General features: G+C 39.8%; 1 protein-coding gene across 2 annotated transcripts in view; it reads left to right on the top strand.

The window, feature by feature from the left end:
* The first annotated feature begins 2101 nt into the window (after positions 1-2101).
* The window catches only part of klf12b (Kruppel like factor 12b), a 38774-nt gene continuing 20725 nt past the window's right edge, over positions 2102-20150 (top strand). The window contains exons 1-3 of one of the 2 annotated variants that reach the window (XM_058393721.1): positions 2102-2403; positions 17843-17925; positions 18024-18251. In XM_058393721.1, coding sequence (XP_058249704.1) covers positions 18237-18251 — 15 coding nt within the window. In that variant the 5' untranslated portion in view covers positions 2102-2403; positions 17843-17925; positions 18024-18236. The remainder of the gene's footprint in view (positions 2404-17842; positions 17926-18023; positions 18252-20150) is intronic. The other variant, XM_058393720.1, reaches the window with a different exon arrangement.

Raw genomic sequence — 20150 nt, forward strand, 5'->3', positions numbered from 1 at the left:
TTAGTTCAAAAAGAGGGAACCACTGAGAGTAGTAGATAACAAAGCTATGATCCCATGGGACCTCCAGATACAGGCAGATAAACAATTAATAACAAACCAACCAGACATAGTAATAATAGATAAGGAGCAGAAATGGCAGTGGTGATAGATGTAGCAATCCTAAGTGATGATAACATCCGAGGACAGGAACACAAGGAGCTGGAGAAACAGCAAAGAGTGAAAGAACTAAAGAGAATGCAGTGTGGTAAAACTAAGAACTAAGTTATCCCACTGGTGATGACGGCACTCGGGGCTGTAGACCCGATGTTGAAAGAATTCAGCACATTTCTGGAATGACATCAGTCACATTCAGTTCAGACGACTGCAATCTGAAAACAGGAAACAAGAAAAGCAACAACAACAACAAACCCTGCACTGCACCACTCCCATGTGCAAGGGAACAGAATATCCACCAAGACAGAAAAGCTGTTTGTTTCCTGCACTGTCATTTTTGATCAAGGTTAATGAAAAAATGCAAGAATTTATTATACCTAGCATCATGTTAACAGTACAAGTGACTAATTCTCTACAGTGTTGGCCTAGCTGAGCATGTATAATCTTATCACCCCAAACCAGCTGTTTCCCTTGTGTGTAGGTAAACGTTCGGCTATGGACACTTGAGCCCACCTAATCGCTTTGGGTCCACTCTGCCACTTAGAAACAGCTTTAATCAGAGGTTGGTTGTTAGCTCAGGTCCCCCCTCCCTACCCACTTTGCCTCTCTCTCTATCTATTCTCTCCATATCTTTCTCTCTCTCTCTCTCTCTCTCCCTATCCCTCTCTCTCTCTCTCTCTTTGCTGGGGAGGCAGGAAGAGGCCAGGCTCTCTGGCAGACTCCCCTACACTCTCCTATTCCTCCCATCCGGCATGCCTTATTCTAGTTCAACCCTTTACAAGACATGCCAGGACCCTTTGTGGGCCAATACAGGGCAGGCAGAGAGAGAAGAGCAGGCTCCTCGAGATGTCATTATTCCAGGGGAAATTGCTGCTCTTGCTAGCGGCTGCAGCTGGGCGATACACTGTAACAGGCAGAGGCATTGGGAACAATCAGCAAGAAAAGGGTACTTGAAAAAGCCATTTTGTCAGGCACGAGGATAACGGTTGCCGTTTCTTTTCTTTGTAACTGGCTGTCCAATAATGAAACAACTATTTCAAATATGAATCAATATATACTTCCGATTTTTATTCTACGAAATGCTAGATGTCAATTTTACACCTTGGTACTTCTCACTTCAGAACAAAATATCCAGAGTGTTAGAGAATGCACAGGTTTTGATGAGTACATGGTAATCGATTTACTTTATTTAATAGTAGACTTTTTTCAAGAGAAGAGTTTTGGGGTTCAGGTAGATGAAGCAGAATTCTCAGATTTCTTCAGAAAGCCCAGGGGTGCATCTGTACATGTCTGCACATGTGTGTGTGTGTGTGTGTGTATTTGTATGTGTATGTGTGCGAGGTCTCTCTAGCAGTGATGCAAATTAGCTTGGCATCCTATACATTAATTAGGATTCCCAGAGGAGTAAATGTGAATCGTGATTACCTCTACTGCATCTTTCAGCAACTCATCTAAAATAAATCTGTGCTCTACTGCACATAATTCCATTGCTTGGCATAAACTGAATAAAAAAAATTATTTTTTTCATGGGACATCAAGTGATTGATAGATATACATGTGACTTATGGTAATAAAAGCATGTTGTAATGAAACATGCCAGAACAGCATGTCATTGCCAACTTTAAATATTTTCAGTTTTAAAAAAAACTGCAAAGAGACTGAATGCCTCTTCACTGCTCATATGCAAATATTTCATCAAACTTCTTTTTGGTCATATGCATTGACATTTCTCACAGTGGAGGTTCAGATTGCCACCATTGTCAGTAGGAAGAAAGACTCTCTCTCTCTCTCTCTCTCTCTCTCTCTCTCTCTCTCTTTTTATCCCCTCCCCTGTAAATGGGGAGGTACTCGACCATGGCTCCATGGCTGTGGCTCTCTGAGCTGGGAGGGAGCAGAGCAGACATGTCGGAAACCTCCCACAAGGGGCCCCGTGTAATTCGATGCACGCTGTTAAAGCTTAGAGTATATTGTCTTCTCTTGCTTATGAAGCCTCCACCCACTGGCCCACCCTACATTTAGTGGATCATGTGACTGTGGTAAGTCATTTGCAAGTACAACAGTTCTCTGTGAGCCCCCATTCATTTCCTGAAAACTACCCAGAGCAGCTGAGAGGAGCAGAGCAGAGGGGAGGGAGTCTCAGAGAGCGAGCGAGGAGAGGAAGACACATACAGAGAGAGAGAGAGAGAGAGAGAGAGAGAGAGCGGACTGTATAAGGAAAACAGTTTCTGCCGCTCTGCAGCTCCTGATCAGGTCTGTATATCTATATTTCTATATTTATTCCTACTCATTTTCCTTGATCTCTCTGTTCTATTCTTCTGCATGCAGAGTGTTTTGTTGGCTTGTCACTGGCTTAGTTCTGTGCATCTTGTTAAACTGTCATTATGCTGTCATGTCAAATGACAAGTCAGATCACCTCTTGTTCATGATTCTATACAGCCTTTCACGAACATCTCAGTCAGGTGCTGTTTCAGACATTAAGGAATTAATATTTCTATAGACAGAAACATTTTAGATCAGCATTTTCAGTCACTTTTTTACTGAAGTATTGTGCAGCACATCAGCAGTTTTTCTGTAGTTTTATTTGCACTCGAATGACAATATAAACTTGCTATTGAATGACGAGTGTTTTTCTGCATTAAATGTTGACACACTTTGGTATGTGTGTATGTGTGTGTGTGTGTTAGGAAAGGGATGCTTCTGAGTAGTCAATATGCATTCCGTACATTTACTTAAAAAGTTTGGTTGTTATAGTATGTGTATGTGTGTGTCTATAAATGTGTGCGGAAAGAGACAAGACACTACTATGACAGATTTGCTTGTTCATGAAACGCAATGGCCAGTGGGTTAAAGCTTGTGAGGCTTGAGTGGTGGTGGAAGGACACCAGGGGGGTGGGAGGCGTGTGTGTGTGCGTGTGTGTATGTGTATGTGCGTGTGGGGTGGAGGCTGACAGGCCGGGTGTTGCAAGGGTGGTGTCTTGGATGTCATCTGCTCTTCTGGCACTTGCAGGAACAGTCATTGGTATTGATGGCTGGCTGTCAGTGCGGCTGTGGGCTGGCCTGTGGCTGTTCTTTTCAATTACAGCAAACCTGGCCAGAGCTGACAGCAGAGGCATTTGTACACAGGAAGTGGTGTTGGGCTATGCTGTAGGATAGTGTTGGGTGTGAGTGTATACTGACCTGTGGGACTTTACCCTGTGTTATTGCTTGCCTGGAACTGTGAGGCAACTGGTCGCTTTAGCTGCCCCCTGCTGCTTAAGGCTTTTCAGCCAGAGAGATTACGTCCTATTTAGCTTTCACTCTGTATTTAAACGCCACTCTGCTCTAAGGCACTGGGATGTGTGTAAGTGTGGGTCTGTATGAGTGAAAATGTCTAATTAAAAAGTTTTAAATGAACTCACCTTAAAGTGGTAGATGCTGCAATAACAAAATGATCTGTTTACTTTGTACACTGCAACACAAGATCAGAGACCACACTGACCAGCCACACATCACCTCTGATCTATACAAATCAACAACTTCTTTCTTTCTCCTTTCTTTCTTTTTTTTCTTTCTTTCAAATGCTTTGAAGAAAGAAATCCATTGCCCTTGTCTGTGTCAGGAACGTATTGAAGTGTATTGTCCCTGGTTCCCAGATAGTAATTAACTAGGTATGGGGGTTTAATAGTACCACACAATCATCAGAGGAAGGTCTGCTTATCTTCTTATCCACCACTTTCCAGTTTACTCAGCTGCATTGCAGGATTCTTTTAAAAGTCCAGTGTGGCCTCATTTGGGGGGGCAGGGGAGTGTTCAAAGTTAACAACCTCTGTGTTGCCCAGAGGTCTGTCAGGTTAGGCCGAGAGGGTGTAGATTATTGATGGGCACTGCCTGAAGAAGGACACCTCACTAGAGGGGTCAGCTGGTAGAATCCATAAAAAGCGCCTTTCATCCTCGGTGTAGACAGGCTCCAGGGCTGAGTTATGGCAAGCGAGCACCAAACTAGACTTACTGTATCTGTGGATGAACCCTGACCCCGTGGATGAACTGTTGTAATCCAACCTAAGTGACAAATATACAGGAACTGATGGAAAGCACACAGTGATTAAAGATAAATTTTCATAATGTACAGTGAAAACATTAAGCCACTCAGTCCAGTTCCTTTTAAGGAATGATGGCTTCAAGAATGTATATTGTATAACACAGTAACCTGAGTGATTGGTGTGAGGCACTGTATAAAAAAAAATAGAGGATCATGTTATGTTATACTTCATTAGAAGAGAGATAATTTCATCTTAGTTATCGGTGTGAGTTACAGCATTTGAGAAGCTGTGAATATTTCACTCACTATTGTCATGCATTTAAATGACTCAGGCACATACACACAGAAAACAACAGACAGAATGATGTCACCATTTCACTCTTTGGAAAATTGAATTTTATAGCATGGGTTTGCTAGCCAGGACCATTCAGTAGTAAAGTTGCTAAACTTATTTAACTGCAGTGTAGGTCAAATGTTTTGTTCAGATTTAAGGAAAGACTAACTGTCACTGCAAAATTGAAGCTACTAATTAGTTAGAAATCATTTGCACATGCTACTTAGTCATTTCTAAACTTCATTCATAGTCAGAAACATAACAAGTTTCCTCCACCATGTTTGCAGTGATTCTCACTATGAAATATGATACTTAGGATCGTGGGTGTAGAATCAACACTCGTTTTCCCGCTCTCTCCACATTTCGACATTTTGCAAAGTTGACAAAATGTTCTTGTGTATGATCTGTGGTGTGTTCAACCCTTGACCTGTTTGTCCAGCACTAGTTTGTTTACTAAAGCTGTGGAAGAAAGAGGGGCAAGTTAAACTTTGACACAGTTTGCGGAATATGGAGGGGCTACACAGGCTTTCGACTTGTGTTACACAGTACAAACTATTTACCTGCTCTAGATAAATATTCACAACAACTGAGGCTATGGGATAAAACTTCAGAAATGGCATAAAAACACATTTCTTTATACATTTACAAATTCTTTATTCTTAACAACATTTCAGTGATGAATACACATTTCAAGAACAATTATTTTTCACAATTTGGACTTCTTCGCAATATGTTGTCAAATCATACTGAGAAAATCATACTGGGAAAAAAATGTAGATACTATGCTTACAGGAGATTTAACCAAGCACTTAGCAAGCTTTACGCCAAAACAGTTTTTACTGCCCCTGGTGATCTGGCATACTTACAAATCTGACTAATTTATGTGGGCAGTGATTTTCCTGAAATTAACTTTATACATTACATTACATGTGATAATCATTCTTTCATTTATAATTGTACTGTTTTATTTCACATTGTCAATAAAGGTTTATCTTATCTTAATCCATTTTTAAACATAACTTGTTTTGTAATTTTTATTCCTGATGATTTACTCTATATGCCTATTTTTTGACATTCTTTTTAAATGATAAAGCAACGTAAAATACTATATACTATATTCTGTCTAACAAAATAATGTAAAACAAAATAATAATTAAAAAAATGTTAATGCTGTTGTAGCTATTGTTGCCAACTTAAATATTTTTATACGTTAACAACCTGATTATAATACAGAGCGCGCAAATTGTTCATAATTAAGTTTCATCCTGTAAGATTTGGCTTTAATTTGCTTTATGTTCAATGGATACACTGCTAATAATTTGCCTTATTCAGTCTAACTTGGACTTGGATGTAGGCTAATGCAAATTTTCCATAGAACAGAAATGATTCTAAACCATATGCATGGAACTTAGTTGGGACAAGCCACATTTAGTGGCAGAAAACATAGTCAATGTTAAAACAGACATGGTGTGACATTATTCTTAGTGTGTTTGATTTTGCTATTTATTTTTTTCTCTTAAGATGTAGGAGATTAGAAATCGTGTTATTGCTAGTCACATCACAGCTGCTAGGATGTAGGCTGCTACACTTGCCTTTGCCTAGATCAGGGGTGTCCAATCTTATCTGGAAAGAGTCAGTGTGAGGGCAGGTTTTCATTCCAACCAAGCAGAAGCCACACCTGAGTCTGCCAAGATCGACTGATTAAACAGGTGGAATCATTTGATCCTGCTTGATTGGAATGAAAACCTGCACCCACACTGGCTTTTGTGGATAAGATTGGATACCCCTGGCCTATATATACATATATACATGTATGTGTGTGTATGTAAATATATTATTGAACTGTTTATAGCATGTCTTGGCTGACTCTGCTCATTCAGCATATGGAGTAAATTGTTTAGATTGAATTACTCTCCAAAAGTTCCTTGATTAAAGCTAGAAAATCTTATGTCATTCACCTTACCTTATCTATGGTCAAGGAAAAGCCGATATTCCTATTTACATCCTGTTTACATATTCGTTTGATAAAACCTGTTAAAATGGTGGCTGGTTTCGTTATTAATTATTGCTTAGTAAATGAAACATTGACCTGCTTTTGTTGAAGTGGATAGCAAACACAACAAAGCTTAGGAGACTCACCATCTGATTTCATTTGCATTAAAATAGTGCACCACAATGATGCCTTCATCTATGCTCTTTACATTCTTTCAGCTGGTGGAAATCTATGTGGAGTAAGAGTGATAGAGCCTGATGGATATAGTGAGTAGTGAGTATATGACTGTAGATGAAGAGTAGTATGAGCCAATGTAAGTGAAAGGAAGAGCAGAGGAGCTGCGCCACGCGGCGTGTATCCACCGTGGGCTCTCGTGCGTCACCATGACAACGCACCGCGGTCCTTGGCTGTTGGTTGCTGAAACCTGAGAGGACTTATGGGGAAGTTAGCAATGCAAACTGTTATTTAGTTGTTGATTAGGTGACAAGATCAGCATGTTGTGTTGGTTCAAACTAAATACTAAATCCAAGAAGAGTAGAAGCATCTACACATGTGTAACTGCTATAGTCAACATGAGCTCTCTTCACAGCACCAGTCGAAACATTTAAGGAGACATCAAGCAAACATGTGGAAACAATTCAATGAGGGGATGTATATTATTATTAAGAGGTTTAACTTTTCTCACTTTTGAATCCCACACTGGCTTGACTTTTACTATAATAGCGAATATTAGGTGAAATATGAGAATCTAAACTGTATTGAAAACAGGAGTCGGCCCATGTGAAGCATGAACATAAACACAGCTGCTTTTTGTATTAAGTGTTTTTGGAATGGGCCAAATTTCAGTTCTAAAAATACCCATGCAAGACTTCCTGTATTGCTTAACATTTCAGCGGTATACTTGTCTTGTTTTGGTTTTTATTTGGTCAGAAACAGAGTGTGAGTAACATGTGTAAGCTAACAGCAAAGCTGTGTTTATAGTGTTCTTGTATACCGCATTGCTCAATCAGTTTGTTCGGTGCTCAATCAGTGTGTGCATGTGTGGGTGGGTTTGCAGGAATGTGTACTCTGCTTATTGAACATTTTGCCCTGGTGTTTAACCGTATTTCTGGGAGAGATGGTGCATGAGTTAGAGAAAGTAAATATGGTCTTATCAGTAATCAGGATGTTGAAGTAAATGTACATTCTCCTGCACGCAGTATGGTGACAGTAGAATATCTGTGAACATGAGAGGATGCTTGTGGGTGTGTGGTTTCTGTGTGTGTCAGTGTTTCTGTGGGTATGTTTATTGGGGGAGGGCCATGACAGACTAGGCCATGGCTGCCCATTAAGACTAGGATGCAGCCATCCCTGAGGGACAGAAGACTTGGTTATGGTACAGATGATAATGCAGTCCACCACCTCCACCCTGAACTCCTTGCGTTCCTCTGAGCAGCTGCACACACACACACATACACACCCACACACACACACACACACACACACACACACACTCACACACACAAACACACCACATCATCATATGGCTTTAACAGATTCACAGTATAATGCTATTTTTATTTTCTCAGTGATACGCGTGTAAATGTGTGCATAAAGCAGTAGTAAGAGTATGTGATTTCTATCAGTTATGGCAAGCAAGATCAGTTCCAGTAAAAGTGACTTGTTATACGTTTTACATAAGTTCTAATAAAATGTGTTATTATTTTTCTTGAGATAACGAGAGGAAATGTGGAAACAGCAAAGTCCACTCAGAATTCCTTGACCTTTAATCACTCGGACTATCACAGCATTCTTTGCCTTATTAAACTAACTTCATTTAATATCCATGTTTGTGATTCACAGACACACACTTACTAAATAAAACAGGGTACACACTGTAATCTCCGATAAAGCTTATTTTCCTCTAGATCCGAAAAGACGGAACAATATTTATTTACTTTCGAACTATGATGTGCATTTCACAAACACACAGATAGCACAGCTTGAGTGTGTCACATTATTTTTGTTTCCTACATCTGTGCTCTGGGTTGTGTTTGCTTTGGATGAAAGTGTTACCTTTCTTTAGAAAAAGAGTCCCCTGCAGCCTACAGCTGGTCCTGGCACTCAGATGGCTTCTGAAAAGTTAGCTTGGTCACTTTTTAAATGTATTTAGCAAAAAGACAGACTGGGACAGCTGTGTGTCCAGACCTTTAGGACCTGAGACTTCGTTATTCAATCTGAATCACAAAGCAGGATTGTTGCATCTATTAAAGTTGAATGAAGATGTGCTTAAACAATTGATTAAGCAATTATTTTACTCAAGAGTAGTATAAATACTAGTAAGCCAACAGCAATGTTCCATGGAGACGAGCAAGGATGTTTTATGGTTGAGGGTGGGTGACAGTGCTGATAGTGAGACCTGTCACATTTACAGACTCATGTTAGTGACATGACTAATTACATTGGGCTGAGCTCATTAAAAGGGATTAATGACATGTGAAGGAACGTGACATTACGAATCTGCTTCGTTAATCACGGTGACCTGTCAGTGGCTCAAGAAAACTCAGTGTTCACTAAGTCAGGTTCTGTGTTGAAGCTTGTCATTATAGTGCAAAGCAGACGCCACTCCAGAGGATCACAGTCACAGGCATGGAGCAGCCATCCTTTCAGAGAGAAAGACAGAGAGGTTCATTAGTGTGTTGCAGTGCATTACAGATCAGGCCAGCTCTTCTGTGTGGGCTTGAGGTCAGTATATAAGGAGCAGTGGGGGCATGTCAGTGATTGAGCAGTCTTTATTGATCCCGTCCAGGTCGTCTGTTCCACCACTGCATTCTGCTATTGGGGTTCCTCACAGTGATCAATCCTGGATTGCTAAACACCTCTGAGAGCAGTTAAGGTTTTTGTGTCAGATCTATTTTGAAGCACCAGCCACTGCTACTCTCGCACTTAAACAAAGACGAGCATGAGGCGATAGGAGAGGTCATGTGGTTCTGGTCACTATTTTAAGGTTATGGTGTTGCATATACAATAGAATCAGATCATTCATATTTCCTGAACTGGAGCCATGTGTAAATAGATCGCTGGCTGGGAGTAAGGAGCGTATAGTTTATAGTTAGTAACAGCTATTTGTGTGTGTGTGTGTGTGTGTGTGTGTGAAATGTAAAAAAGTGTTATGATATACAGGAGAGTGCAGGAAGAGGTCAGACTGATGTGACACTGACAAATTTAGCAGAGAAACCGAAGATCAGGAAACCTCACATGCTTATGAGAAATCATTAGTTAATTCATGCAAGAAACACCCACATGTAGTTTTGTTTTGACTGTAAAAAAGTTTCTTTGCAAAGCTTTAACTAAAAACTGTTGGTTTAATGTGCACAAAGCTAGCTATAATAAATGTAAACATCAGAACCAAAAAGCAATTCCAGGGCATGATGTCAAAGTCAGTACAATTCCCAAATATAAGAATATCTTCAAAGCTGTGTTTTTTTGTTGTTTTTTTTGTCTTATCAGCCAAAAGTTTAGATAAGTGTTAAAGGGATTTCTTTCTTTCTTTCTTTCTTTCTTTCTTTCTTTCTTTCTTTCTTTCTCTCTCTCTCTCACACACACACACACAACTACACAACATTCCTTTACTGACCACTTTACTGTGTAAAAGCATTCATTATATTATATAATATACAGTGATAATATTACTAACATTAATACATCTATAGCGTTTAACAGCTAACTGAATAGTACAGTGAGCTGTAAACATTGTAATAGTTTGGTTATCAGTATGAAACCTTTAGTATTAGCATTATTCTGAGTGTTGCCCAAGAACTGATGAGATAACTGTTACTTATATAGCACTTAGCCAGAGAAGAGGCCCTGTATATGTGAGTGTGCATGAACCTAGTGACCATTTCACCCCTCCAGAATTACTGACACAGGATCTCCCCATGCAGAAATAGCCAGAGCACAAGGGCAATCCATTGGACTTCAGGCACTTCCGTCAGCCCCACAGAGAGCCCACTTAATGTTAACACCAGTATCAGCATTCTATTAATGGGTTCCTGCTTCCTATCAGGTGTTTGGGGCCACAGGAGATGCTGGGAAAAGTGATGTGCAGTAGGGCTGCCATTTTACTATCTGTGGTTTTTTTTTTTTTTTTGGATAAAGCGTCGTGCTGTGGGGGGTTATGCGCTTGAAGGCTTGTTCACTTTGTCCACATATTGTGCTTTCTGCTCAGGGTAAAAATAGGCTGTGTGTACCTAGACTACTCTCTAATGTTTCTAAACTACACGCATGCCAGGTTCCAGCACAAGCCTGTGAGGATAAAGTCATCACTTCCAGTACATTTACACAGTTCATCTGGATTTTCATAGATTCTCCACTTTATCTCTCAGTAGGAACACATTTGTCAGAGTTATAGGATTAATGGAAGCAACAAGATGAGAATACAATTCGTTGCAAGAAAGACATGATTTGTGACTGGTGATTTTAGCCAAAAGAGAATGGCTAAGGGGGTCCCCTGAGGTAACGTGCAATGATGAGAACACACACACACACAGAAAGAAAGAAGTCTCACTGGGACTGAGGCAGCATATTCCTTTTGAGTTTAATTCAAAAATGTCCCAAAAGCATCCAAAGTCTTAGGGGTGACACGCCTGCCAAAGAAAATGCTCCTTATGAAATGGAAAGTCTGAAGTCATTCACTATGTGCCAGAAAAGATTAACAGATGAAAAAGTGTCCACCAGAGTATAGAGGGCTGGGGTTAGGGGCCCTGCAATGTTGGTGGACAAAGCGTGTGTGGAAAATAAATTACACAATGGCTACGGAAGTTCACTTTCAATTCGGCTTCAGTGAGAGTTGGAGCTAATACTCCTGCTAAGCTTTTACACAGTCATTCCACTCTCACTCCTCCAGTGACATGTTCTTTTGGCATGTGCTGTTTGAATGGACAGCATTGAAGTGTGTGAGTGTGTGTGTGTGTGTGTGTGAGAGAGAGAGAGAGAGAGAGAGAGAGAGAGAGAGAGAGAAAAGTGGGTGGTGCTGTCTGCAGTGACAAGCAATTAAAAAACAAAACAAATAAACAAAAAACAGAATTTGTCTGCCGATTGACATCTAATAAGCCAACTATTCCCTTTTTTCACTAAAAGCATGACAAGTTCTTGTGAGAAACACAGAGCAAAGCTCCTTTTGGTGTTCTGCTGAAGTTGACTCATCATATCGGTGGTGTCTGGAGGGGCTTGAGAGGGAAGTGACTCTTGAACTGATATTTCTCTCAGACACAATGCAGAGCAAGCTGAAGGAAACCCTCTCCTCCTGTTCTGTGTGAACTCTTGCCAGCACCAATGACTTTTGATGTGAATACTGACAAGATCACTATCTGAAAAATGCCCAGATAGAGGCAGGACCTACTAAACTAAATAAATCCACAAACAAGACAAGGACAAGTAGCTCTGGGCTTGGAGTGATAAATGAGTTGAGAGATAAATGTACTGCACACTTACATATAAATGTTCCTTGAAAAAACAAGGAAGTTTACTTACAATGGAGCAGTAGAAGCATACCACAACAATCCTTTGTTTGCCCTCTTGACATGTGGCAGCAGGGTCAGCATTTATGGCCCACTCAGGGCACTCAGCATGGAAGAAAAACTTGGGCACAACCATGGAAGGTCATCTATTAGGGCTTTACTAAAGTCGCACTAGAAAAATCTGACTCTTCAATAAGAGAACTCCATATCTTTGACCTTCACTCATTACACAGGCTTTGTATAATGCCACCTTGCACGTCTAAAATATAATGAACTGCAAGATATAACTCTACTAATTTTATATAAGCTTCACTAAAAACAGGCAGCCAGTCCATTCTCACATCACACATATCAATACAATGCTGGGTTTTGAGAAACACTGCCAGATTAAGTCTGGCAAGAATACAAAAAAATGCACCAAGCCCCTGGATGTAGAACGCTGAATGCTCTATGCTCTTTTAAATTATTATGTGTGGGGTCACCGTTGGATCTGGGAAGGTCACGCTTTTGTGTCTCAGGCTGCCACCTCGTATTGATCCGCTTGTCATGCGCCGAGCTATAGTCTACACTGATTCCTGTCTATGCAATGCAGTGGCCTCCATCAGCACCATCCTTAGAACAGTGCTAGAGCTGTGAGTGGTCATAGAAATACCATCAACATCTCCTCCCTCCCTTCCCTCTTTTACCCTCATGGCCAGAATGAGTCCTGGGTGATCCCTTTTCCCATTGGCCATTTCTAGTTGAATTGCCCTCATTCTTTTCATGAGCCTCTGGGGGGCTGGTTCTAGTGGTGCATGGCAACAAGACGCCCGAACGCTCGCCTCCGTTCACACTTGTGCTCACGCTTGGGATCACCATTTCATTTCACAGCTACAGTATAGTAAAACGGAAAGATGATCTTAATCGGTTCCCTACTACAAACACAGGCATATGTACAGGCTCACACAGTGTCTAGACTTGTCCTATCATGGCTACATTAAAAGAAATGCCTTCTATGTTTTATAGTAGATGTAGAAATGTGAGTTTTATAAATGATTTTTATTGCTCTTGTGGTAAAGTTAGAACGAAGAGAGCTGCTTAGTTTAAAATACATTCTTAGTGAGGTACAAAAAGGACAATTTAGCATTTAAGAACCAAATTCCTTTTATTTCTGCTCATTTATTAAATAAATGTCAATCTTAAAATAAATCTTAAAAGTAAATCATAAAAAAAAACATAAGCATGAGTACATTTTTGTAACACCCACCAGAGCAGGTGGTACAATTATACAGAGCAGTGTGAAAGAGGTTGGATTTGAATGAATACTTTATCAAGAGGTTAACCATGCTGCTTTGATCGCTAATCAGATCAGAGCACGAACCCATACAACCTTGCAAAAGGGCATATTTTTTTCCACACTGGAAAGGTTTCTGCTACAACCACTATAAAATATAGAAGTTGTTATTCTGTGTATGACAGCAGTATATGAACTATATTTGACAGACTGATTCCAAAAAAACAAAAGTTACACTAATTTTATGTTTCAGCAATGGAGCTAAAAGTACATGGGTAACTACACAGGCTACTAATATCTTACCACTTTACAAGTTAACTCATGTTGCTCATAATGCTGCCCTTAAAGTCAGGGAAATGCTGAAATTGGGTGGCAGTAACCCATGCACATATTTGAACCAAAATGATTTCTACTCCCACTGCATCACCTAGGAAATTCAGCACATTCATTTATAGCCAAATAACAGCCATTAATCTTTGTGTATGTGTTGGTTGAGATAAAACTTCTTTTTAAAAAATTCTTTTCTTAGGTTGGCTAATTCTGATAATTTCCTACAGTTGTTTCCTTTCTTCTGAAGTCTTAATCAATTGGAAACCAGACAGATGGAAAAAAGCTAATAGTTAACATCACAGTGCTCTGCTCACTTATGTTAATAATGCATTTAAACTACTTCCTGTGAAACAACCGACTGCTTGTTCTCCATATTGATTTCCCATTGGAGATGTCTTGTGGGGTCTTTGTGTGGTTAGCTCAGCCAGAGGTTTCTTCATAGATTTACTGCACCATCATTACTGTCGGAGCATGTGATGGCATATGATGTGAATGGATGACAAATATACGGTTTGTTTGCAGGCATATAAAAACGGCTGCCTGTCATACAGCAAGGTCTCTGGTCACTGGTAAAGCTCGTGTGTTGATCTAGAGGCACAGCAAACCTCAGTGCTCCAACTTAGGTTGCCATGGTAACATCATCTTGGTCCACCACTACCTGAAGACATCCTCATCACAATACATGTTGGCTACAGACAGATTAGTGAGGGAACATGCTTTGTATGTAACAAGTGACTATGAGCCAGATGTATGTACGTCAGGAGGTGCAGTGCAAAATGCAACTTGATGCGGCTGCAAGATGCATTCACAATGCGTCTGACATTAACATTCAATTTATTAAGGCTGTGGCTCCTCATGCAAGCTGCACCTGGAACCGCCTACGGAATGCCCTCTGTGTGAGGAGAAAATTACTGTGTAGAAGCAGACGTGCAGACGTGAAGTACCGTTTGAAACTGAAAATGGTCAGACTGTATATATATATATATATATATATATATATATATATATATATATATATATATATATATATATATATATATATTAATTTGGAGAATGTATATATTTGGAATTTGGAGGTCAAGTCAACACTTTGAACTCTGTGTCATGTTCTTCAAACCATTTCAATTTTTGCAGGGTGACAGGGTGCATTTTTCCTGCTTTCAACACATCAACTTTGAGAAATAACTGTTCACTTGCTACCTAATATACCCTCTTGACAGGTGCCAATGTTCTCCTGTCAGTGATTTTAATGCCATAACTTATTCTTTCTTTCTTTCTTTCTTTCTTTCTTTCTTTCTTTCTTTCTTTCTCTCTCTCTCTCTCTCTCTCTCTCTCTCTCTCTCTCTCTCTATATATATATATATATATATATATATGTATATATATATATAGTTATTTTTTCTTGTGTGGTATGCTGTGACTTACATAACATTTGAAAAATTGCCAAATTGTAAACCTGTTTCATGTGTTGAAGTACTTTGTTAGATTTGTTATGTGTGCTGAATGTCTTCTTGAAGTATGTGCTATGAGTAATATTGCCACATCGATGTCCAATTAAAAAATCCTAAATGGTGCCAAAATTATTACACATTTTGTAATTAATTAAAAAAGCCACCGATGTTGTTTGCAGTGTAAAAGCGGCCTGTTTCTGTGGGAAAGGCACACACCTGGCAATAAAGCCATAAGCAATACTCGTGGCATTAATTATGTGCAAAAATTGTTCATTGCTAATTGGCCAAAGTTTAGTACACTGTCAATTTCATTAACTTATGACCAACTTCTTTGGTCTAAAGTTTCAGATCTTCTCTTAGATGTTTCACAGATATATTACTGTAAGTTCTTTGGGTCATGTACAGTATTTGCATATGGCAAGCTGGCCCATTAACCTTATGTAGCAAAGTCACTACTAGGTGTATGATTTATATGTGCAAATCTATAAATGCTCGCAATGTTTTGGCAAGACCCTTTATTGACCACTGTTGCAGAAGTGTTAACCATATTAAGGCGTACTAATTGCTTTAGTAGATCTGGCTCTGAGTCATTTGGCTGGCTGACAATTAGGCATCTACTAATTTCACACTCTAGTGTGCTAGGGTTAATTCGTTAGCTGATGGCTTTCTGTAAGCCGAAACAGCCTGGGCCAATTGCTGATTTGGACTGTTGCTGTGGCCTGTGCCAGGAGTGAAGTGTAATGGAGATGTTTAGAGCATATCTTGCTATGCTTACATTTCTTCATATGCTGCTGCTAAAATAATAAGGGAGCAGGTTACCTCAGGACACCTCCTCCTGAGGCACACTCGCATTGTTATCATTGGCTTCTTCCATGAAGTTCTTGTGTCTAAAAGATACAGCCTCGTCCCCACAGCTCGGCTCCGCAGAGCACAAGATACACAGCAGGAGACTATGCGAGCTCTGCTTGGGTCAAAGAAACTTACCTACCTTATTACATTGTTTTATTATTTATACTTCGTGACATCTGCAACGTGCGCTTGTTCTAAAAAAATGGGAGAAATTAAGAATAAGATCATCAGAATATCACTTGCGTTTGATTAATTCTTAGAGTGTTTATGCCTGGTAATGGTATGCAAAGTTAAATTGGCTTCAAAAGCTGTGAGAATTAATGCATCTCCTGTGATTTTACTGGGTACTGTCAGTTTTCTTCTGATGTAGATGTGCTTTCTGTGCTTCAGCGCTTTTAAAAATGACAAATTGAGTAGACACGGAGGAAGAGATGGCCTCAGTGGGACTACTAAACCATTTCATCTTCCCACTGTGGCTATGCTCTGAGAAGTATATTAGCTTGTAATCAGATTCTACCAGTTCATTAAACCTGTCTCGCTGCTTGTCTTTAGCTGTCGTGGCTGGGAGGTGGATGCGTTTTTCACTTTTCTGTTTTTCAAGTGCCTCTTACAGTGAGGCTCGGGCCAGAGGGGATGGTGGTAAAACGACTGCAGCCTTTTGTTCCAGCATAAAGCCACCGAGGCCAGTTTTCATAGAGAAGCAGCTTCTATAAGACAGTCTGTAGATTCTTTTTGTCTGTGTGCATTCATGTCTCTTTCCCTGTGTGTGTGTGTGTGTGAGAGAGAGAGAGAGAGAGAGAGAGAGATGTAGCTGGTCACCTTGGCAATACAGAGTCTTATTAGTGAGATCTGTAAGTATATGTAGTCGTCTAAATGTATGGCAGAAACTGCCATTCAGGTTAAACATGCATACATTCTTGGGAATTATGGAGCTTATTATTATTTGATTGTTTTTCTCAAGGTCTATAACATGTTCAGATGCACTGACATGAGAAATCTGGAGCAATGTCTATATTTGATACACTCATTGGACACTTTATTAGGAACTCCTGTATACCTGAGCATCCATGCATGTTTCAAATCAGCTAATCATGTAGCATAGCATCCTGCAGATATAGATCTACAGAATCAGCTAATATTCACATTAAACATCAGAATGAAGGGGTAATGTGAGCTCAGTGACCATGGCATGACTTCTGAGTATTTTAGAAACTAACTAGTCCTTAAATAGGCAGATCGTAGCTTTAAATCTCAGCTGAATCTCAACTGAATTCATTCTCATCAAAATAATTTGACAAATGAATTTTAAATAAAGTTATGAAATAAAGATGAAATGTTAAAGTGTTTTAAAATGTTCTGCTCAGTATGAGTTTCAGTTATCTATCAGGTTCACTGCCGATTTATTTTTAACAATGCCATAATATTGACATCATTACGATGTTAGGTTACATTCCTAGTGATCTGTTTATGTGCAGTGTTCAGGGTTGTTCAGGCAACATGTTTTCCGTCAACTCTAAGTTTGTGGAAAGGTAAGCCACGTGTTTAAATGCTCTACATTGCTCCACATCTAGTCTAATTACTCAAGTCTCACTCAATGTCTATGATCCCATTATAGCACAGAACCATCTGTGTGCACCATTTTAACAGGCATGCAATGAAAACTCCGTCACAGATGTGCTTTCTTACTACATGCTATAATGTTGTTTACTAACTACATACCTTCATGTCATCATCAGCCAGTCTATTGTATTGAGTGTTTCCGTTTCAGTGCGAGTTGCAGTCCACTTCAGTGAGGAAAAGCTGAGAATCACATGAGTGCTTAGTCATGGTAAACACGACTAACCCCAAACCTCACCTCTCTCTCTCTCTCTCTCTCTCTCTCTCTGTCTCTCTCTCTCTCTCTCTCTCTCTCTCTCTCTCTCTCTCACTCTCTGTCCTCATAGACGCCATCAATAACAGGATGTTAATGCTTGACGGAATGCCAGCGGTTCGTGTCAAAGCAGAGCCTCTGGAATCTGAGAGAGGGGTAAGGAAACTTTTTTTCATTACTTTTTTATACTTATTATTATTATTGTTAGTATTTTTTACAACACCCTACATCACTTTTTCTCTATGTTTATCCAGTGCACCACCCCACACCCCTATGCTTTGACACAAAAAACTTGCTCTTCTCACTGTGATAGCTTAATTACTCCCAGGCGTGGTACAAAAAAAGTTGGAGGTACATGTGTGGGGAGGGGACTGGCCCTGATGGCGCTGATGGAGCTGTAGGATGGGGAGAGATTCACAGCTGAAGCAGGAATGCTCTGAGGGTTTCCAGTCAGGGCCTCTGCAGTCATGCTGGCCGTCTTGGCAAGACACAGACACAGATGCACAGACACACTGCTGCCTTTCTCTCATTCTTTATTATTTATTTATTTATTTATTTATTTAATGTCATCGTGTGTGTGTGTGTGTGTGTGTGTTGGGTGTGTATCACTTTCTTCTACATGTCTATGAATATTGAACTGTAAATTGACCTACAAACCTGATCTATTTGTAGTCACTTCCACTTCCTGACTATGCTAGTGAATCTTTCTGAACAAAGATAAATCTTTGAAGTATAGTCTATCAATCCTACGCATTTCCTGCATGAGTAATCCGTGACGATTATAAACAAATCGTCTTGCACACAAAACATTTCATCAGAGGAAATAGTTCTGTCTTTGTGGTGGCTTACTTAGCACACTGTTTAAGCACTAACTAGCTGATAGCTTTCTGATTGTCCACAAACAGTTATAGTAGAAAGTGTACTACATACAGTAGACAGTGTCCTTTTAAAGGACGTTACAGCACAACAGGATTCCAACTTTCAGATGTGGTCTTCATCTGGGTGGAGACTTGCCAAGACCAAGCTGGATATGGGAGTGAAAGCCTTCACCCCCACAGACTAACATAAATAAGCTCCACCTCAGAAAACAAGCCTGAAATGATAGCGAAATACACTGAGACAGAAGGTAGGCGCTGGTAGGAGTGAGGAGGAGTGAATATGAAAGAGTGGGCTGACTGAGGTTTAGAAACATGCTGCTTTCTGCTGAAATGACATTCAAACATGGGAAGGAAATGTGACAAGTGTGTTGTTTTGGCTTTCCCACAAACCTTTTGATTTAATGCAGTGCTCGTTTGGCTGAAATTGAAAGCGTTATTTTAGGTTGTGTTTAACAGGAGGTTCACAATTACTGTACTCAACCATGCATTAAAACAAACCAAAAAAAAAAAAACCCTTTCCATAGTGGTTTCATGGTGGTGTCTCATAATGACCTGTTCGCTAATCAGGGTGACATTATACCTCTGTAAATGCGCAGGCCACAAATCATTTGTACGGTTTTGCTTAATTAACAATGTTTAATGTCATGCTTTGATCAGTTAACACATTTAAACAAATTGCTTTGGAGCTGAATGAGCCAGGTGGATTATTATTATTATTTTCAGTGAGCTTAATCTTAATGCAGTATAGAATTGTGTGTGTGTGTGTGTGTGTGTGTGTGTGTGAGAGAGAGAGAGTGAGAGAGATGGAGATAGATAGAGAAGGTGCTTCTCTAGAGGCTGTAACCACATACTACACACATACTGTGTAAACACACACAAATGTAAAAACACACACTCAATATTCTGGGTGCTAAACATATCTTAACGGTGCATCTGCTGAGTTCAGTAGACTGGAGGGAGAGTTCAGCGAGGTGAATGTGCCTTTAACCTTGACTGGCTTAGAACAGACTGCCTGATTGTAGTGCATTTGTTTTGCAGAAAAATATGCTGTATGTTGTAACACAGCTCAAGAATACAAGAGGTTATTCAGTAATCCCATTTGCAAATAAGGCAGTGGTAAAGCAGTCCTGCTGTACTTCCTCAGTCGGCTTAACCAGAGAATTGTCATTGTCTGAGATGGGGAAAAAATATTGTCAAGTTTAAATCCCTTGTAACAAAGTCTTTTAATTAGACACTGCTCTGAAATGTGGAGTAGCCTGGATTATAAAACTCTGACACTTTCTGCTGAACTAATAGAAAACTAATTAACTAAAAGTTTATAGTTTTAACTAAGAACTAATAGTTTTCCTGTAGTGAAACAGGTTTCTCTTTTGCATGTACCTCAGTCAAATTTTAAAGTTCTAATTTCAAAAATATAGCACGACTAAAGACGATGAGATACGAGCAACTCTGATCGTAAGCGTCATCCACATCAGTCTTTGTAAGCTCACACAATGTCAGTCA

This window comes from Hemibagrus wyckioides, linkage group LG06, assembly GCF_019097595.1.
Source record: "Hemibagrus wyckioides isolate EC202008001 linkage group LG06, SWU_Hwy_1.0, whole genome shotgun sequence".
In the NCBI taxonomy this organism is placed as follows: Eukaryota; Metazoa; Chordata; class Actinopteri; order Siluriformes; family Bagridae; genus Hemibagrus; species Hemibagrus wyckioides.